The sequence below is a fragment of the Euprymna scolopes genome, chromosome 21, assembly GCF_053919585.1.
Source record: "Euprymna scolopes isolate OS-2025 chromosome 21, ASM5391958v1, whole genome shotgun sequence".
Lineage (NCBI taxonomy): Eukaryota > Metazoa > Mollusca > Cephalopoda > Sepiida > Sepiolidae > Euprymna > Euprymna scolopes.
The window spans coordinates 95,879,727-95,899,469 of NC_136502.1; the positions used below are offsets into that span (position 1 = coordinate 95,879,727).

The following is a 19,743-nucleotide window of genomic DNA, read 5'->3' on the forward strand; positions in this document are numbered from 1 at the left end:
GAAAATAATTTTCGTTATGGATTACGAAACGTGCGTAAGATGGAAAAGAAAACATATATTCAACTAAATAAATAAGTAAATATTGTGTTTGTGGACCAATTCTTTTTTAAAGTATTGAGATGCACTCAACATATATATATATATATATATATATATATATATATATATATATATATATATATATATATATGGACTGGATAACCAAAAAGGTTCTGTCCATTCATTCATCAGCCATTGAATGAAGTAGAAATATATACGAAATGCATGTGACAATTGTTTTCAAGTTCAGACAACCGGAAGTAGGAAGATTAAATGTTATAAAAACACGTATAATATGTCCGGACAGATGTGAAAAGGATGGAAGTGTCTAGAGATCTGGTTTGGAATTGTTTGCTTTCTCGCATCCTTATTGAATCGAGTGCTTACCAGTGATGAACAGTGGGTTCTGTACGAAACTCCCAAGACTTCCAGACATAGGTTGTATTCTCAGGATGCTATTCATCACGCCGCAAAACCGTCTATACATACAGGCAATATTACGCTTTGCGTCTGGTGGCTGCTACGAACTGATCCAATAGTCATTGGAGACCTATACTCGCACCAAATGAAACATGTGCAACACTAGGGAATCGTAAAGATGTCATTTTTCTTTATAACAACTCCAGGCCATAGTTCAGAGATACTATACATCAACTTGGGTGGGGGACTAAGCCATCCACCTTATTCACCTGACGTTGCGTCACCCGATTACCATCTCTAACAATCCCTGGATTTTCATCTTCGTGTGAAATCCTACACCAATGTAGCAAGCTTGCGCTAAGCCATCAAGACTTCTTTGCATTCAAACTCCCCTAGTTTTACTGCAAGAGAATTGAACAACTGGAGTGCCATTTGCAGAAGGTGATATGGCCATTACTTTGAAAACTAAATATAAGTTACTTATACTGCGAAAGGTTTTCTTTTTTTGCTTAAAAAATGGACAGCATTTGTTGGTTACCATATATATATATATATATATATATATATATATATATATATATATATATATATATATATATATTATATATAAATTAATATAATATGCAAAGTTTTGTTGAAAATTCAAAGACTCACGTTTTCTTATAACATTCATTTTTTTTTCTAGATTTTTCCATTACAGCTGTTTCATTAATGAGCGGAAAATTATATATATATATATATATATATATATATATATATATATATATATATATATATATATATATAAATCAGTAAAGAAAGAAAATGACAATATATGTTGCAGTATTTTGGACCTAATAATGGGGTAAGTATTTATTTTCAGAAAAATATATACAAGATATTTTTTAGAAAAATTTGGCACAAGGCCGAACATGGGGGAGGGGGAAGGGCGGTCTTCTCTGTCTAAAAACTAACTAATCTAACCTAACTAGTTCCTACATTTACTCTACTTTCACCACAATACCACATTCATACTATACATCCATCAGCGTATACATCCTTCGTCATTCACCATAAGAACATCATACCATGATAAACTAATTAAAACCCATAAGAAAAAGGGGCGGTTTGGGATATAAAAATTTTATAATACAGAAAAAATGATATATATATAATGTTAGTAACAAAAGACCCCCCTGTTACTAAACTGTGGCAGGTGCGCTGATTCGCCAGTCGAAAAGGTGATGCGGGTCCGAACGCTTTATTTCCACATCTCTTACGAAAACTTCGAAAGGAAACCCGCATCTCTGGCGAATCAAGCGATCTGTCACCTAAATTGGGGAAGGGAAAGGGGTTAAAAAAAAAAAAAGAGACAAACTTAAAAAGGGCCTAATGATCTCTATCACACACTAGTTAGGTTATGAACACAGGAGCCTATAAAATGGTCCTAACCTTGCCTAAACCGTGACCTACTCTGGACTTTAAACGAGTCAGGGCTGACGTTCGTTTCTATTACCCAAAATTCTTTTCCTAAGGGACATCCAAGAACCAGTCAAGACTTGCTTCTCTCACCCGACACACACGCGCAACTGACACCCACCTTTCAACAAAGTTTGACGAAGAGAGTCTAACTCTCTCGGCCTTAATACGACTCCTCAAATGATAGCGGAAGATTCGTATAAGGTCGAGGGGAGCGAAGTCCTCAGATCCGTAGACCACTCTCATACGTGTTTTCCAAATGACATCTCTCATAACTGCTAGCAAGGTCAAACACAATTCTTTTCTAATCCTATCCGTTGTCGGAGCCCAATTGCTACATACATTGATAGGAACCAAAGTTAACGACGATATGTTCAGTATGCGAACCATGAGATCTGTAACAAACTCAATCAGCGGCACCACAATGCGACAGTAGACGAAGGCGTAACATAAAGTCTCGACCTCATCGCCGCATCGCTTGCAAATAGGCGAAATTGCCAAGCCAGCTGAGTGAAGTCTCTTACCGACCCAGAGGGCATCCCGAATTACCAGCCAGGTCAAGGATGCCTCGTCATTAGTGAGGCATCCTGACCTAGGCGCCCAAGGCCAGATTGAGCGGAACTGCCCCTTCGTCAAAGGGAGCCCCTCACCAATAACATCCCTTACGGATCCCCTCACCAATACCCGATATAATGCCTTTCGGGACAACAGCAGAGCATTCGAGAGGCTTTCTTTAACTCTTAGGAGGAACTTCAGCGCACGCCGGCACTCGCGGTAGAAGGGGCATTCACCTCGGGGCAACCTGTGTGCCTCCCCCTGGGACTCGTGCACCCCTCTCAAAGCCGGAAAGGCTTTCTTGGTGTCCTCCATCCAGAGGGCACCGTCTTCCCTATCCTGTGTGCACATTCGATCTAGGTAGTAGAGCCGTAATGTGTGGAGCCGAATCTCCACGTTTGGCATACCTAAACCGCCCTCAGAAGGATGTAGGTGGCAGACATCGCAACAGACCATAGGGGCCCTTCCAAGCCATAAAAAGTTGAAAAGAGCCCTCTGCAGATAAAGCAGTGTATCTGACGGGATTGGAAATAAAATGAAAATGTACTGTGCTGTGATGATCTCTTTTTGTGAAATGGTTATGCATTCTTCAGGCGAATTGAGAAGTATGCTCCATGTGTTATAACCCTTACATTTAACAATGCATAAAGGTCTAAATCCTGCTGTGGCCAAAAGGTTGATGACGATGTCAGCACTCGCTCTTATCACGTTTTTGGTTTTCCTGTCAACAACGAATAGTGTAAGGCACTTTTTTCGGATCTCCTCCAACTTTAGTAGGTTTACAATTAAGCCGGTGTCGTTGGCGAGCTCCAGGCATTGTTTTGCCTTTTCAACGAAGTCTTTCACGTTGATGTCCATTTTTGGGGGTTTAGACCAGCTGTTAGGCATGGAAGGTGTGACATTTTCCGGCTCCATCGTGTCGATAATAATGGGCGTCTGGCTCGTCCTGTTTAAAAACGGTTAAAAAAGTCCAAAAACTGTTATAAAAAACAGCAAAACAGTAGGGGGAAAAAAAAAGCGTCGTGTGGAAAAAAGAAAAAAATCCGACTCAGTGAAGAAGAAGAAAAGGAAAATGACAGAGAGGAGAGAATCAACTTACAATATAACGCAGCGCAGAATCAAAAGACCTATTAATGGGGTATTTATTTAAATGCTGCCCACATCAGCATTATTTGGCACAAGGCCTGGAAAGTGGGAACCCCGTAGGCTCCCCTAAATTAGGGGCACTCCTGCAATTTTAAGAATTGCCTTAGTAACCCCATCGGCATTCCCCGGTCGGGGCGCCTCAGGCAGCAAGCAATAAACTTGCCCCACCGGAAAGCCCGGTGGCAAGGCCTGGGAGGGTGGACCTCCTAGGTATTACCCAGGCGGTGTACCTCAGTCCAACAGGTGCTGGCCGGTTCCCGCCCCCTCACCTGTTGGGCTGAGTGTCAAGTGACTAATCCTTGACATGTACTACCCTGTCTCCCTGCAGCCGAAGCCGCTAGGAGACATCCCATCAAAATGACCATCGGACGATTCTATTTATAAACGATGCCGCTAAGAACTGACGAATCAAATTAATTCACGTTCAGCTACCAACCAATCAGAAATCAGAATTGCTTCATAAATATTAAACCTTTTCTGGAGCAATTTCACATGTTCTTTTCCCGGGTTTCGACACGGTAAGAATATTTTGTTCTGTGAAACTGTCTACTACAAACAAGTCACCTCCCAGGACTTGTGTGTAACAGTGAACCATCTGAAACTGTTCTGAAACTCAAAATGGCTTACACTTCTAGAATATAAAACTACATAGCAATATATATAGATTTATTCATTTATTTAATAAGGGTATACATCAATTGGGGTATAGGGTTAGTGAGAACTCTTTATACCATGGTATTTTGAAGCCTATTATGTTACCCAGCAGCTTCTCTCCTCTTCCGATGAGAAGCATTAGACTTCGAAATACTATGGTATAAAGTCCTCACTTACCCTACACTCCAATTAATGTATACCCTTATTGAATAAATGAATAATTCTATATATTATATAGTTTTATATTGTCAGTTTCTTTCTTTACTGATTTCTACATCACCTCCAATACAAGTTGTTGAGCTTTGCATTATCCTGATGAGTCTTCTCTTAAAGAATTAATTTTCTTTTTTACCTTTAAATCCCCATATATATATATATATATATATATATATATATATATATATATATATATATATATATATATATATATAAATTCAATTCTTTAAATTAAAATTTACAACAAATTTATTTTTCGACAAGTTGTATAAAGATTTAAAGTTTTTCCTTATTCCATGGAGTGTCAAAGAATGGCTCATATCTTCAGAGGAAACATACTTAGTAAATTAATATTCATAGGCAGTCTATAAATTTTTTTTTGTTTGCACATAAATTGAAAACTAAAGTTTGTATGAAAATTTATAAGATGTAAAAATTAAAAGGATATTCTAAAATGAAGTCCAGGCCCAATGATAAAATTTATTTATGCTTATGGTATTAAGTTCTACTTTCGACTATCGTATCGAGCTTTTTTTTTTTTAAATTCGTTGAGATTAATACAAACATTAATACTTATTTTAGACTGAAGCTTACATTTACATTTGCCTAGTGAGCTTCTCCTATTATATTAATTAAATTACTTGATTGTTATATATATATATATATATATATATATAACAATCAAGTAATTTAATTTGGTTTTATTGAGCTTTTTACATCTGGCTGAGTTTATTTTACTTGTAAATATTAACTCTTTAATATTTAGAATATATTTTAAGTTTACCATTTTGATTACCTAAGTAAACTTATTGTAACTTATATATATATATATATATATATATATATATATATATATATATATATATATATATATATATATACGTCAACATGTATATATATCTATATATATATCTATATATATATATTTATATATATAACAAGTCAACTTCTAGATTATATATATATATATATATATAAAACAAGTCAACGTCTAGATTATATATATATATATATATATATATATATATATATATATATATATATATATATAATTGGAAATCGCTCCAGACAAGGTGTGAAGCCATTTAATATAAAGGAGCTAACAAGAACAAAAGATGATTATCGCAAAGACAGAAGATGTATACTGACCTTAGTCTTGAAAACAAAAGATTAAGAGTTGGTGGAAAACAGTCAACAGAAAGAGAGTTCCACAAGCCTGCAGTTATTGGAAAGAAGCTACTGAAATAGGAAGCTGTATTAGAATGAGACATAGAAACAGCGTATTAATGGAGACCACTAGACCAACGAGTCAAACGAGCCGGGACAAAAGAAGCTGGGAATAGATCAAACAATTCTGAAAAATACATGCCCGTATAGAATTTGTAGAAAAGACTGAGACTTGTAACATCACATCTGTGTGTGTGTGTGTGTGTGTGTGTGTGTGTGTGTGAGAGAGAGAGAGAGAGAGAGGTTGCAGGGAAGATAGGATGGATCCAATTAAATTGCTGATACGTTTCAGCACCTCATCCAGAACCCTCAAATTGAACAGATATTCACCAGCCCAAATATGACAATAATACTCCATACATGGTTTGATAATAGATTTGTAGAGATAGAGGATAGCCTCATGTGTGGAAAAGTGTTTAGAATGATGCATAGAACCACTTTACTATATGTACTTCAAGAAAGATTTCATGAAGACCGAAAAGTTTCCGTGTCGATTTTTCTTCCACAGCACAGCCATCCATGTAAATCTGAGGAAGAAAAGGGACACACCTACGATTGAAAGACAATAGCTGAGTGTTAGAACAATTTAACAAAACAAGCCATTTCATACCCCAATCTAAAAACTGAATCCAAGTCAACTTCTAGATTAGCTGCATATTTCACCCGAAGAAGATAGGCGAAGCAACCCCACGATAGAGAGTGGTATTATTCGCATTGGTATTAATTTTATGAGCAATATTCTCCATTATATTTGTGTGTGTGCGCGCGCATGTGTGTGATACAGCGAAACAATATTTCTCTGGATGATTTAGTGATCGCCCATCTCGGATAAAACACTGTCGTTAAGTGATGTCACCTGTTGCTTTTTGGCATAATGCAATGCTCTTTGTAAATAAACAAACTGAGTGCTGGAAAACGACGGTCAATATCCCTATAAAAGACTTGTCGATATCATTTACGAGCGCTTCTCCCGTAGCCTATTGGTAAGATCTGCTGACTATCAACTATATAGTTGAGGGCTCACTCCTTGGTTTTGAAGATGTGTTATTCCAGTGTTTTCCAAGTGGCAGATTTATAAAAATATATTCTTTACTTACCAGTAAGTTCTCAGGTTTAACGTCCCTGTGGACAATTCCGGCCGCATGAAGGTAGGCCAAAGCGCTGAACATATTATGAGTCATTCGACTGGCCACCTTCTCCGTGTATTTTCTACTGGTCGTTATTAACTCAAACAGGTCTCCTCCCTGCGAATAAAAACAGTAAATGCACATGTTTTTTTTTTTTAAGAGAAAGCAAATTTGGATCTTATTCTAATGGAGATTATGTGTATGTCTGGAACCGAAATTACGTGAAGGATTTCTAACGTCTTATTAATTATAAATGTACACCAACGGTCGGAAACCTAAGACCCGCAGGCTGGATCCGGCCGACAAAGGCATTTGACCAACCCGGGAGCTTGATTACTAATGACTATTTTTAACATGATAGACGAGACTTTCAAATTAAAAAAAATAACTGCTGTTTTATTATTCTGATCCACCCAACCGAATTTGAATACTATGATTGCAAAAACACGATCAAAACCCAATCACATCCATTTTTGTGCAAAAAATATAAAAATAAGCATAAAACAAAAACCGAGAGCTGATTGGACAGATTGATTGACGACATACATTAGAAGGGGACAGCTTCAAAGGGACAATATTATCTAAGTTGGCTTTCTATTTCATTCTTTCAATGGCGACCCTCATCGCTTACCTCTACCATCTACCCTATGTAGATTGCCGGAATCTTTCAATGGGCCATGTTTTAATCTTTTCAATAACAGTTTCAAACATGCACTTTATAATTTCATCCATTTCTTTTCAATAACAGTTTCAAACATACACTTTATAATTTCATCCATTTCTTTTCAGTAACACTTTCAAACATACACTTTATAATTTCATCCATTTCTTTTCAATAACAGTTTCAAACATACACTTTATAATTTCATCCATTTCTTTTCAATAACAGTTTCAAACATACACTTTATAATTTCATCCATCTCTTTTCAGTAACAGTTTCAAACATACACTTTATAATTTCATCCATTTTTTTAATAACAGTTTCAAACATACACTTTATAATTTCATCCATTTCTTTTCAATAACAGTTTCAAACATGCACTTTATAATTTCATCCATTTCTTTTCAATAACAGTTTCAAACATGCACTTTATAATTTCATCCATTTCTTTTTAATAACAGTTTCAAACATACACTTTATAATTTCATCCATTTCTTTTCAATAACAGTTTCAAACATGCACTTTATAATTTCTTTTCAATAACAGTTTCAAACATACACTTTATAATTTCATCCATCTCTTTTCAATAACAGTTTCAAACATGCACTTTATAATTTCATCCATTTCTTTTCAATAACAGTTTCAAACATACACTTTATAATTTCATCCATTTCTTTTCAATAACAGTTTCAAACATACACTTTATAATTTCATCCATTTCGCCTCAAGTGATATTTTTTCCACTTTTAAGTATTTTGACGTTCTTGGAGGAAAACTAATTTTTGTTAGGCGTTTTGTAATTTTAGATTTTCTTTTTTTCCTGAGTTTTCAAAGTTTATTTTATTATGGTTTTAACTATTTAGATTGACAAAGGTCTGCACATGTAGTTTTCTTTAATTTTTTTAATTAATAGCCTTCGTCCGGTTCACAAGCATCATTATAAGGCGATTCAGCCCGGGGAGTCGAATGAGTTGCCGACCCCTGGTGTACACCCTGCGTTATAAAATGACGGAAAATTACGCTTCGCCAATAATCGCAATAATTTTCACATTCATAAACAATGCATTCACAATCGGTGAAGTTACAAAAGAAAATAAGGAAGTCCAAAACTGGAAAATTTAAAGAAGGAAAAACGTATCAATCGGCATGGAAAAAATAAAGAAGAAATAAAAAGGAAAATATCTCATTAGAGAAATGGAGTGAAGAATTTATTCTATATATAAAGTGATATTCCAGCCTCTGTAGGTGAACACTATATGAGTAAGCTTACTGTATATGCCCTGCTGATTCAACATTATATAGAGTTTAAAATTTCTTCTTTTCCATCTAAATTGATGTCGATTATCAGGTCGTAGTATCAAATGTGACGTTGAATACTTCGACCGGCAGCGATTATGATTTCCTGCAATGAAAGTTGTGTAAGCGGCGAGATGATGTGACACAAGGGTCGGATAGAGTCAACCTCCCGAGGAGGAGCACTCTGGCTTACAAAAAAGTGTCTAGGCAGTTTCGTTGGCATTCCCCGGTATGGGTGACTCAACCAGCCAGCAATAAACTAACCTCTTATCAAAGAGAGATGGTAAAGTCTAAGAGGGTGAACCTCCTAGAACTGCACAGGATCAGCAACATACGGCAGTCTACAGGGAAAAGGCCAGTTTAGAAATGGTGTTGACTTTGTTGATGGTGGTGAGCAGAGAAAAATTCCCTTGTGGCGTCTACAAGAAAAAAGAAAAAAAGTCACTCACCTTGACGAGTTCCATGACAAGAAAAAGTTTATCATGCGAATCAAATTCTTCAAAGAGGCGGATAATATTTGGATGTTTGGCACGTCTCAAAATTGACACTTCGTTTTCGATCATTTGCACCTGTAGAAAGAATAAATATGCATGGTGATAACTATAAGAAAAATGTGCAGACGACAATTATTATCTTTATTCTGATGCCGGCAAAGCATAGAGAGAGCGGCCCGGAAAGAAAATTCTTAGAACACATCCAACAAGTCTTGTAATGGCGGTTTATGCCAATGATTTCATGCGAGCACTTTTAATTTCTTTGTTGTACCATTATCTTTACTTGGTCTGCGGGTCAAGATCAAAGTGTAATATGTAAATAAAAAATGTTTTAAATAATTAAACTCTAAGTAGGACGTCTCCCAGTACGAAAGGATGAATGCGGTATTATGGCGAAAGAAGATACTAGCTAAAAGAAACTTTTGTTTAGTTCTGTAGTAACAAGGATGACCAACGACCCCTTTTCCCCTATTTGAGTTGGCCTTGTGCCTAAGTTTTTCGTTCAGTTTTAACTTGCATTGTCATTTTAGCCTGAATAAAAGATTTAATATCTCAAAGTGTAGTATCTGTTCTACAGATGCTGGACTTCAATGTCTTGTTCTCTGTAAGTGGATGTGAAATCCTTCACGACTGAGACAATTTTTTTATTTTTGTTCCTTTTTAACACATTAAAAAACGACCCTGGGGTCTAACTCTGTCCCGTGGGGTGGCAATGTAAATAGGAACATTTATTGATTCACTTTCAAATTTTATTTTCGACCCAGCAGATGTGCTAACGGTTATATCTCATAGATATAGTGAATCTCTCGACAAAGGCTTCCTTTCTAGGGCAATTGCTCTTGACATATCAAAGGCCTTCGATAAGGTATGGCATAGAGGTCTACTTTACAAGATTTCCAGCTATGGTACAACTGGAAATGTTCTTTCAATTATTAAATCATTTCTCTCTGATAGGCTCATAAGAGGAGTGGTTGATGGACAGAAATTAGAAGCCCACAGTATTAATGCTGCAAGGGTCCTTCCTGTGCCGAACTCTCTTCCTGATCTACATCAATAATCTCCCAAAAAACACATACTTAAATCATTCGTTGACATCTATGCTGATGACACGACCATCTATGGCAACACATCAAAGGCCGTAAATGACAAAGTTCTCTCTAATTCTCTCTCCTCTGATCTTGAGCGCGTGGTACAATGGGGAAAGACGTGGCTGGTTACTTTTAATGCATCTAAAACCAAGCTTCTATGTTTACATCATCGACGCTCTGATCCCCATCTGGCATCAATTGAAACGGATGGCTCTCGTCTTGGGGAGGCTCCATGTTTTGACAAGCTTCTGGGATTGACCTTTACTCCTGATCTGAAATGGAACACATACATCAAATCTGTTGCCAAGGTCACCGAGAAAATAATGGGATCCTTCTACTGCTCTAGTAGATATCTCACTGCTGATGCAATTCTCTATCTATATAAAAGCCAAGTACGCCCAAGGATGGAATACTGCTGCCATATCTGGGTAGGAGCTTCTAAAAACAGCCTATCCTGCCTTGACAGAGTACAAAATAGACTTCGTAGCCTAGTAGGGGATGCCCTTTTCTATTCCCTGCAACGTCTCTCCAACAGAAGGGACGTCGTGAGCCTGTCGTTGTTTTATCGTTATTTCCATGGGAAGTACTCATCTGAGCTCCAATTTCTGGCCTCCCTCGCAAATCTTTCACAAAAAACACCCGTCTTACTGAAACCACTTTCATTAAGTTTCCCCACTCTTTATATGTGCCTAAATCAAGACGTAGATTCCATGAACAAAGCTTCTTTCTTAGAAATGCACGCCTGTGGAACTCTGTTCCGTTTGCCTGTTTTCCACCTAAACTACAACTTGGATTTCTTCAAATCCAACATAAACAAGTTCCTGATGAACCGCCCCCTTAAGTAAGCCACTTTATGATATCTCCATTACTACCGATTACTACGATATTATCTCATTGATTACTGTACACGCAATAATCCTTATCCCCGAGTGGCCTCCGGGCCTTGATAAGTGGTAACTTCCTTATAAAAAAAAGCAACCGTTCTGGCTATTTTGCAAGACTTTAGAATGATAGGTTCATTTAATCTTTTCCATGTACGTAAATTTATGATCGATAAGTCTGATCTCGAATCTAACTGAAACTTTACGGTTTTATTTAATATTTTTACCAGCACGTATGTTTTTATCGTCTTTTTCGTTTGGTCTTGTGTTTTGTATTTTGATCTGAGTTTACCAAACCCACAAGTAACAGTTGTTCCTCCTCTTTCATTTTGCTAACGTTTTCACCTTTTTCTTTTTTTGTCACAGCGACAGACAATTTATTAATAGTTAGGTGTTTCCCTCGCATGAAAAAGGTCGCATGCGAGCCATATCTCGAGTTCTTATATGTCTCTCGGAACGTGAAAAATAAATTTTAGATTTTTATGTATGAGATGCTTGTTAGCTTCTTTATTACAAAGCGTTCACTTTCTAGCCAAGAGTTCTCCCAGTCCAACTAATTAATTCTCTGGAGAGAATTAATGACGTAAAAACCTCATTAAAACGAACGGTGGAATCACTCTGGTAATCTATATCTTCTATTTTTTTGTTTTGTTACCTATCGCCGTTTTAGGTTTATGTTTGAGCCATGGAGTTAGTTTAATTTTATTAATTAGTCATAAAACGAAACAAATCTGGTTGTTTAGCTAACTCGAGTAAACACCATTTAGATAAAAAAAAAATCGCAAACAATACATCAACGTTCCTCCGGGAATAAAATACAAACATTTCTGTGTAGCTTACTTGCCATACATATATTTTCGTACGACTACTAAGTTCTACTCAGATATTTAGCAATTTTGAAGTAAATACTGAATATATGTCCAGGGTGTGAGTTCCGTTATATATATATATATATATATATATATATATATATATATATATATATATACACACACACACACACACACACACACACACACACATATATATATATATATATATATATATATATATATATATATATATATATATATATATATATGTATGTGTGTGTGTGTGTGTGTGTGAATTCACGTTAGTATATATATAACTGTGTATTCACGTTAGTATATATACTAACTATATATTTCTTTTCGTTTTTACTCACACCAAGAAGAGAAATACAAAGTAATAAGGAAAGGAAAAGGAAAAAACAAAAAACAAAAGAGAAAATAGAAATAAAAAGTGAAAAAGTATCGACTTATACACAAGTACAAGTATATACGGTAATATATATTTTTTATGGCAATCGCTCTATTCAAGACATGAAACCATCTTCTGTAAAAAGCAAAAAAAGAAAAAAATATTTCAAAGTCAAAAACTAGAAAACAACAAGTCTTAGATGGATAAATTCAAACCCAGAAAACAGCAATTCTTCCCCCCCTTTTCAGAAACATCGCTCATGGAATCTGAAAAGTAAATGGAAAATAAAGGAAACGAAAGTTACGAGGCTACCGAAAGTAAACATATGGTTCACTTTCTACTCTCATAAGCTATTTATAATATTATATTATATACATATATACATGATATATATATATATACATGATATATATATATATATATATATATACATGAAATATATATATATATACATACATATATATGAAATATATATATATATATATATATACATATACATGAAATATATATATATATATATACATGATATATATATACATATACATGATATATATATATATATACATATACATGATATATATATATATACATATACATGATATATATATACATATACATGATACATATATACATATACATGATATATATATATATATATATATATATGTGTGCATACATACATAAAAGTATTATCTGAGTTCTACTCAGGTACTGAGCACTTTTGAAGTAAATACTGAAAAAGATATATATGTAATATATTTTTTTTACTTTATAACATTATATATGCATATACATGAAATAGTTATAGCTAGCTAGCTAGCTAGCTAGATAGATAGATAGAGAGAGAGAGAGAGAGAGAGAGAAAGAAAGAGAGAGAAAGAGAGAAAGAAAGAGAGATAGAGGAGTATTATCTGACTTCTACTCTGGTATTGAGATCTTTTGAGGCAAATACTAAAAAATATATGTACATAATATATTATATTACTTAATAATATTATATGTTTTTTTTTATAAGACATGATAAATACTCATTATTTTATTGCACTATATTTTTACAGAACGAATACTACACATTAGTCCTAACTCGAAGGTCAAAAATATAATAATATCATAATATAATCATAATATATTATACATAAAATAGCGATAGATAAATAGATAGATAGATACATACATACATAGATAGATAGATAGGTAAACGTATGAGTTTAGATCGATAAATTTGGCGGGAAAATAGGGCATGATGATTCTTTTCTTATAAAAGCCTTCGTTTAATATCAACCTTTGATAAAGACGCACAAAAAGCATAAAGCAAGTTCATTTCAAGCTGACTTTTGTTTAACATCATCGCCATTTTGCTTATGCGCAAATGAAGGTACTTACATTTCCCAAGCATTTCGTTTTGTCGATAATTTTCAAAGCGTATCGCGTGTTTGTCGACCTGAAAATGATGAAAAGCAGGACAAAGGTCAGCCGGATGAAAGCAAAAATAATAAAACGAAAAATAGAGAAAAAGGAAAAAAAAAAGTAATAAAAATAAGAAATAAAGAGAAGCTTGAAAATCGAACGTATAAAAACAATTACAAAAACAAATAAGCAAAAGAAAAAAAAAATGGCCGAAATTGCTTGCTCAAGCACAAGGGCAATTCTTTCGATGACATCGAGTTCGCTCAAGTCTTAAGATCTGTCAAAGAAATTTTGCTTCTACTGAAGGACGAAAGATAAACGGACAAAAGCAATGAGCGTTTAAAACCTTATCAGGAAGCAATCAACCTTTGTCTTTTATTTCGCTTTCTTTATTCTTTATTGATGCAAGCGTATATAACTTTTGGGACGGCCGTATACAGAAATACAGATTCGTTTAATATCTGTCAGTTAAGATATAGGTATTTCAATGGCGGGTTTAACCGTTTTCGTCCGATATAGTGTCAGAGGAATATTAAATTCCACAGTCGTATGCATATCCCGGTCAGGGGAGATGACGATGTTAGTTTTTTTTACAGTTCATGCAGGGAGGTGTTAACATGCTCCTACATACAGCACCTCGTATCACCAAATGGTCACCCATTTGGCACTGACTAGGCTTAATGTTGCTTCACGTCGACGATTGAACGAGAACCGGTGCGTCACCGTGATTATGTCGTATATATTTCAGTTAAGATAGCAAGGGATTTTAATTGGAAATGAAATATGAATCTATATGATAATATTGTAAGACAATTTTATGTCCGTACGTACGTTATCACCCTCCAACCTTTTTTTTTTTTTTTTGCTTTTGAAGGGATGTGATGGGATCACTTGAAGCCAGAGATACAATACTAAAAAGAGCAATTAAAAATCATCTGATGTTGCTATTATATCTAACGTGAAATTCGAAACAAAATGCACCTTTTCACCTTCGGTTTAGGATCAATGTATAGTATCAGTTCTGTACAAAGATAGTACAAGATAGTACTGTTGGGTCTCAGTTCGTGCTGGAGGTCCATAAAAATGGAAACATGTCCTAGCAACGATTTTGGCTATAAACCCCCATATCAAAATATATTCATTATCAAAATTACTAAGATAAGTATGTTTAATTTTCAACAAAGATGTCACACGTGTTGTGTAGTTGGGTCCTTTTTAAGATGATTAGGGGAAGATAGAGAAGAGAGAAGACATTTATACCGTTCTGTAGGTTCTTAACATAGCGACTGAGAGAGTTGAGGGAGGGTGATCAGTTCTTATATCACAAGAGGAGGAGACAGCCATTACTTAGATGGAGAGGGGACACATTATACACAAAGTTCATTATAAAGATGAGTGGGAACAATGTTCATATAAATGATTTAACATTACCTTCAATTTGGTAGAAAGGCGACACGAAGACGGCAATTACAAAAATATGAGATGTTCTTTTATTCCATTTGACCGGTCAAAATGATGATCACATCCAGGAATTCAAAGTTGTTTCTACATGTTTAAAACTTTCCCCTTCGCTTCTAAAGGGGGACCCTCCTCTAATTCGATCTAGACTCGACTCTGGCTCCGTCTCTCTCTGTCTGTCCATCTCCCGTCCGTCTGTCCAATCTCACTAAAACTAGCAAACTATATTGAGAATTCATTTTCTGCTATGACGTCATGTATGGCTTCAAAACGTGCCACACACACGTGGAAACTCATGTGGCCTAAACATGCGTGGTTCGCACATGTCCAAACCATTTCTGCGGACAAAGAATTCTTACTAACCTATTTTTCAACCTAACTTATTTTTCAATATTTTTTTAATTTGCTATTGTTCGTTATTTTCTCTGACCTTATTTTAATACAGTTATCATAAAAAGAATTGAACGATTAAAATTCCTTTTACAACAATATATCTAACTATTTTATATGAAACTGAACAATGCGAATTCCTTTCTGAATCTATTTCCGAACCTTGCTTACAAGGTTCGAATCTCGGTCTATCTAATGTTTTTCTTACAAGAAAAAGGCTCTTTTCTTGTAACGCACGTACGTCAATAGAATGAAAAAAATAACACGGCAAGAATATAAAAAAAGATAAAGAATTCAATGTCCACCGTCTCGTTAATCGATCCATATAATATTCGTCTTGTGCCTTCTTTAGTTCGTGTGTTATGCTTTGAAAAGGCCAAATAAAATTTTTGAAAGCTAAAATTCTTCAAAAGAGACCAAATTCTAACTAAGAAAGGCTAACTCCGCGAAATTTGGATTTAAAAAGGCCAACCTAGCAGCCCTGAACAAGAATATGAAAGTGACCTCCCTTTGATGTAGCATCGTATTCGAATATTATAATATTATATGACCATTGTTGTAATGGCGTGAGAAAGGAGGGTAATTTCAATGTTCATTGATTCTTCACCGAAAGAAAGAAGTCAGCGAAACCTTATGCAAAAATACAAGGAAACAGGACAAAAATAAAAAGAACACTGTCTGCCAATCAGTGCTTGCCCGAAGGAGTAAATTAAAGATGGTCTCTTACAATCCGATTTTATTTTTATATATTATTATTTTTCTATTGAACTATGTAGCACAATATTACTTCCTGAGTATTTCTTACTATTTATTGATTTATCTCCACTGGGGCTGTTCAATATTTAAAATACAATGGACGCTATTTTCAAAGAAATGTTTGCTTTTGTTTTTTGTTTAAGTAATATTTGCAGCGCGTTATTGATTTTTCTGCCCCCCCCCCAAAAAAAAACTATTTTTTTTGCTATCCAGAAAAATACCAAATTTATCAAAAAGTATTTGTTGATGCAATATATTTCTCATTTCATTCGTACTAAGTTATCATCTTTTACACTCGCGTCTCCTTTTTAAAAGATGGGATAACTCAATCGCTAAGAATGCAATACAACAAAAACTAATTTGTAAATTTCATCTGATGATGTTATTGTGTTGAACTAAAATACATTTTCTTAGTTTTCAGACCAGGACCACTGTGAGTTCAAAGATGAAATAATAATATCTAGATTTTACATTCGTTCTGAGCGTCTATAGTATGGAAATATGGCACAAACCACTACAAGAGTTTGGGAGACAGACGCCTCATAACTAGATATATTCTGAAACTATATTACTTAGATAAATATGTGACCAAATGTTGTATGGTAATATCATGGGGTTTGCGTTTGCGCCAGATGTCTAGAGAATCGAAATATTTTCAAAGCACGACACTAAGATATAACAAATGATGAATACAGATGTGAAATTTCTAGCTAGTACTTGGTGTTCCGTTGTAACGCGTAAACGCCGATCATAGCCGCTCACAGCAGGTGCCAAGACCATTCAGTGTGGCAGCCCAAATCGGGAGGTAAGTTCCATCCAAGATTAAATGCTGGGAGGAGTTAAATAGTGGACATGTACCATAAGGGCAAATTGAAAAGAACTTTGGAGAGAGAGAGAGAGAGAGAGAGAGAGAGAGAGAGAGAGAGAGAGAGAGAGAGTGTGAGTTAAATAGAATGTGAAATTGTCCAGGGATAAACGGATGAAACCGCTCATCACGATCGCGAAGGAATTCAATTCCAGGTTTGAATCCAAACATAATGTGTTTTTTAAAAGAAGCTGTCGCAGACGTCATCGTTGTGCCTGTGGGTACTAGTTCTGTGTGGGTCAGATTTTGTGCCTGAGTCGACGACGAAGGAGACAGGCCGCATAGATAGTGGGAAGGGAAATGTGGTGACAACTGCAGCGACGGTGGCTGCAATGGAGGGGACTCGTCCTTTCCCTCGTTGCTGCCGAACTGCAGCATTTGTTGTCACTGATATTTTCTTTCATCTGCTACCTCTATGTGTGACTCCGTTGTACCCGTTCACTTCTCTCCACTTGCCAATCTATGGTACTTTGGCATGACTTACACATGGCAGGTCCAGGATGCACTTCCGTCTATCATCATGATCCATTCTTGGCGTACACAACATTTGTCTGGCGATGTTGGAACTGCTTCTCCAACAAGACAGCCGCCATGTTGAATATGTCGGGTCATCACGAAGAATACAAGATCAGAATATAAAGCTAAAATAATAAATAAAACTAATAAAGACACGATTGAATTTACACACACATGCATGTAAAAAAAACAGCTTACATTTAAATATTACTAAATAAAATATTTGTGTATTTTCCTTGTTTATGAACGTTCCGAAAAGTTTATTTAAAATATACAATGAACGACGATTTATAATTTTAGAACATACAAACAAAAATATTAGCTTATTTCCGAAAGAAATAAACAAACGAAAGCATTCCTTATCTGTGACGCCGACCAGCAAAAGATTTGTATTTCCGAAAAGGCAGTGACCTGTAATTGGGTCACAGTTGTTCACCCCAGAATTGACATCATATGACATAAACAAACGTTATTCAACATGTGCAGTCTTAGTGCCAAGGCAGTATTCTACAGGAAGTTGTCAAGGTCATCCTACATACAGCGCCTAGTATTCTCAAACGGCAACCTATTTGGTACTGATCAGGCTCTACGTTGCTTAACTTCGGTGATCTAAAGAGAACCGGTGTGTCAACGTGATTATTTCGTATTTTTAAAACAAATTCTTGGTGCTAAATCAAAACAGAGAGCGTGGTGCCGAAACTGGGCCGTAGAGAAGATTAGGAGGAGGAGTAGGAGGGCGAGGTCGGTGTGGCACAACTACTCAGATCCAACAAGATCAGATTGTAAATGAATTTCACTACTTACTACACAAACAAACAGTAAAATTTGACGACGACAACATCATCATCATCATCATCATCATCATCATCATCATCATCATCATCATCATCAGTAGTAGTAGTAGTAGTAGTAGTAATAGTAGTAGTATTAGTAGTTTGCTTGAAATCTATTTAAATGCGTTTTCAATGTTTGATGGAGAGAACATTTCAACATATATATGCGCATTTAGCGCTAAATTCTTAAGTGTAAGGCTATGGTGATAGGAGCCAGATTTATAGGAGCAATCTTGATTAGAAGTTGGGCAGCAAGAGGCTTGTTCATTTTATATGAAAGATGGTATTTGATCGATGTGTGTTGGTTTGATGTTAGAAGTTCACACATGTACACTATAAAAAAAAATATGTCTATGGAGTTATAGCGTCGGGGAAGCCCACCGGAAATGAGTGAAGTATACTTTCATACGCAACATGGCATTTCAGTTACCATGATATTATAAAACTGTTGATAAAACAGCGTTACCTAAGAGTTAGGACTCTTGTACTACAAGTCGAAAACAGCGGCAAGACAAGCTGTCAAACCAGTCAGAAGAGAAGCTGTTGAGCAAGTTTTTCATGTTTTCTAGATAAGGAGAAATTAGATATAGAGGGTGGGACGGTATTTATCGTCTGAGTCAACAAACACGGTCAAACATCGGGAGTTTTTTTTTACTAGGAGGTCACCGTTTATCGAGGCCAAAAGGCGACTCGAAAATAAGGGTTAATGAGTGTCGTTAGATTGTGAGATAAGGCCGTGATGATGGATAATGAATGATAGCACTTTGGTATGGTTTGATTATTTGGCTCAACAAAAACGTTTTTACATTAGACTTGAAAACGACTATGTAATGTTACAAGAAAAGAGCCCCCTTTTCTTGTAAGTAAGAAGACCTTTAGATAAGTGGAAAAATGAGATTAGGATAGACCGAGATTCAAACTTTGTAAGCAAGGTTCAGAAATAGATTCAGAAATGGAATGTAGAATTTCGCATTGTTCAGTTTAATATAAAATAGTTTAAATACGTTTGTTTTGCGAAAAGAATTTAATTGTTCA

At 35.5% G+C, this 19,743-nt stretch overlaps 1 protein-coding gene across 2 annotated transcripts in view; it reads right to left on the reverse strand.

Annotated features, from left to right (window-relative positions):
* LOC145242608 (serine/threonine-protein kinase DCLK2-like) overlaps positions 1 to 19,743 on the reverse strand; it is a 216,745-nt gene that overhangs the window by 17,968 nt on the left and 179,034 nt on the right. For both annotated transcript variants that reach the window (XM_080105720.1, XM_080105721.1), the window contains exons 8-10: positions 13,867 to 13,924; positions 9,249 to 9,368; positions 6,813 to 6,959 (exon numbers count right to left, since the gene is read on the reverse strand). In XM_080105720.1, coding sequence (XP_079961846.1) covers positions 6,813 to 6,959; positions 9,249 to 9,368; positions 13,867 to 13,924 — 325 coding nt within the window. The remainder of the gene's footprint in view (positions 1 to 6,812; positions 6,960 to 9,248; positions 9,369 to 13,866; positions 13,925 to 19,743) is intronic.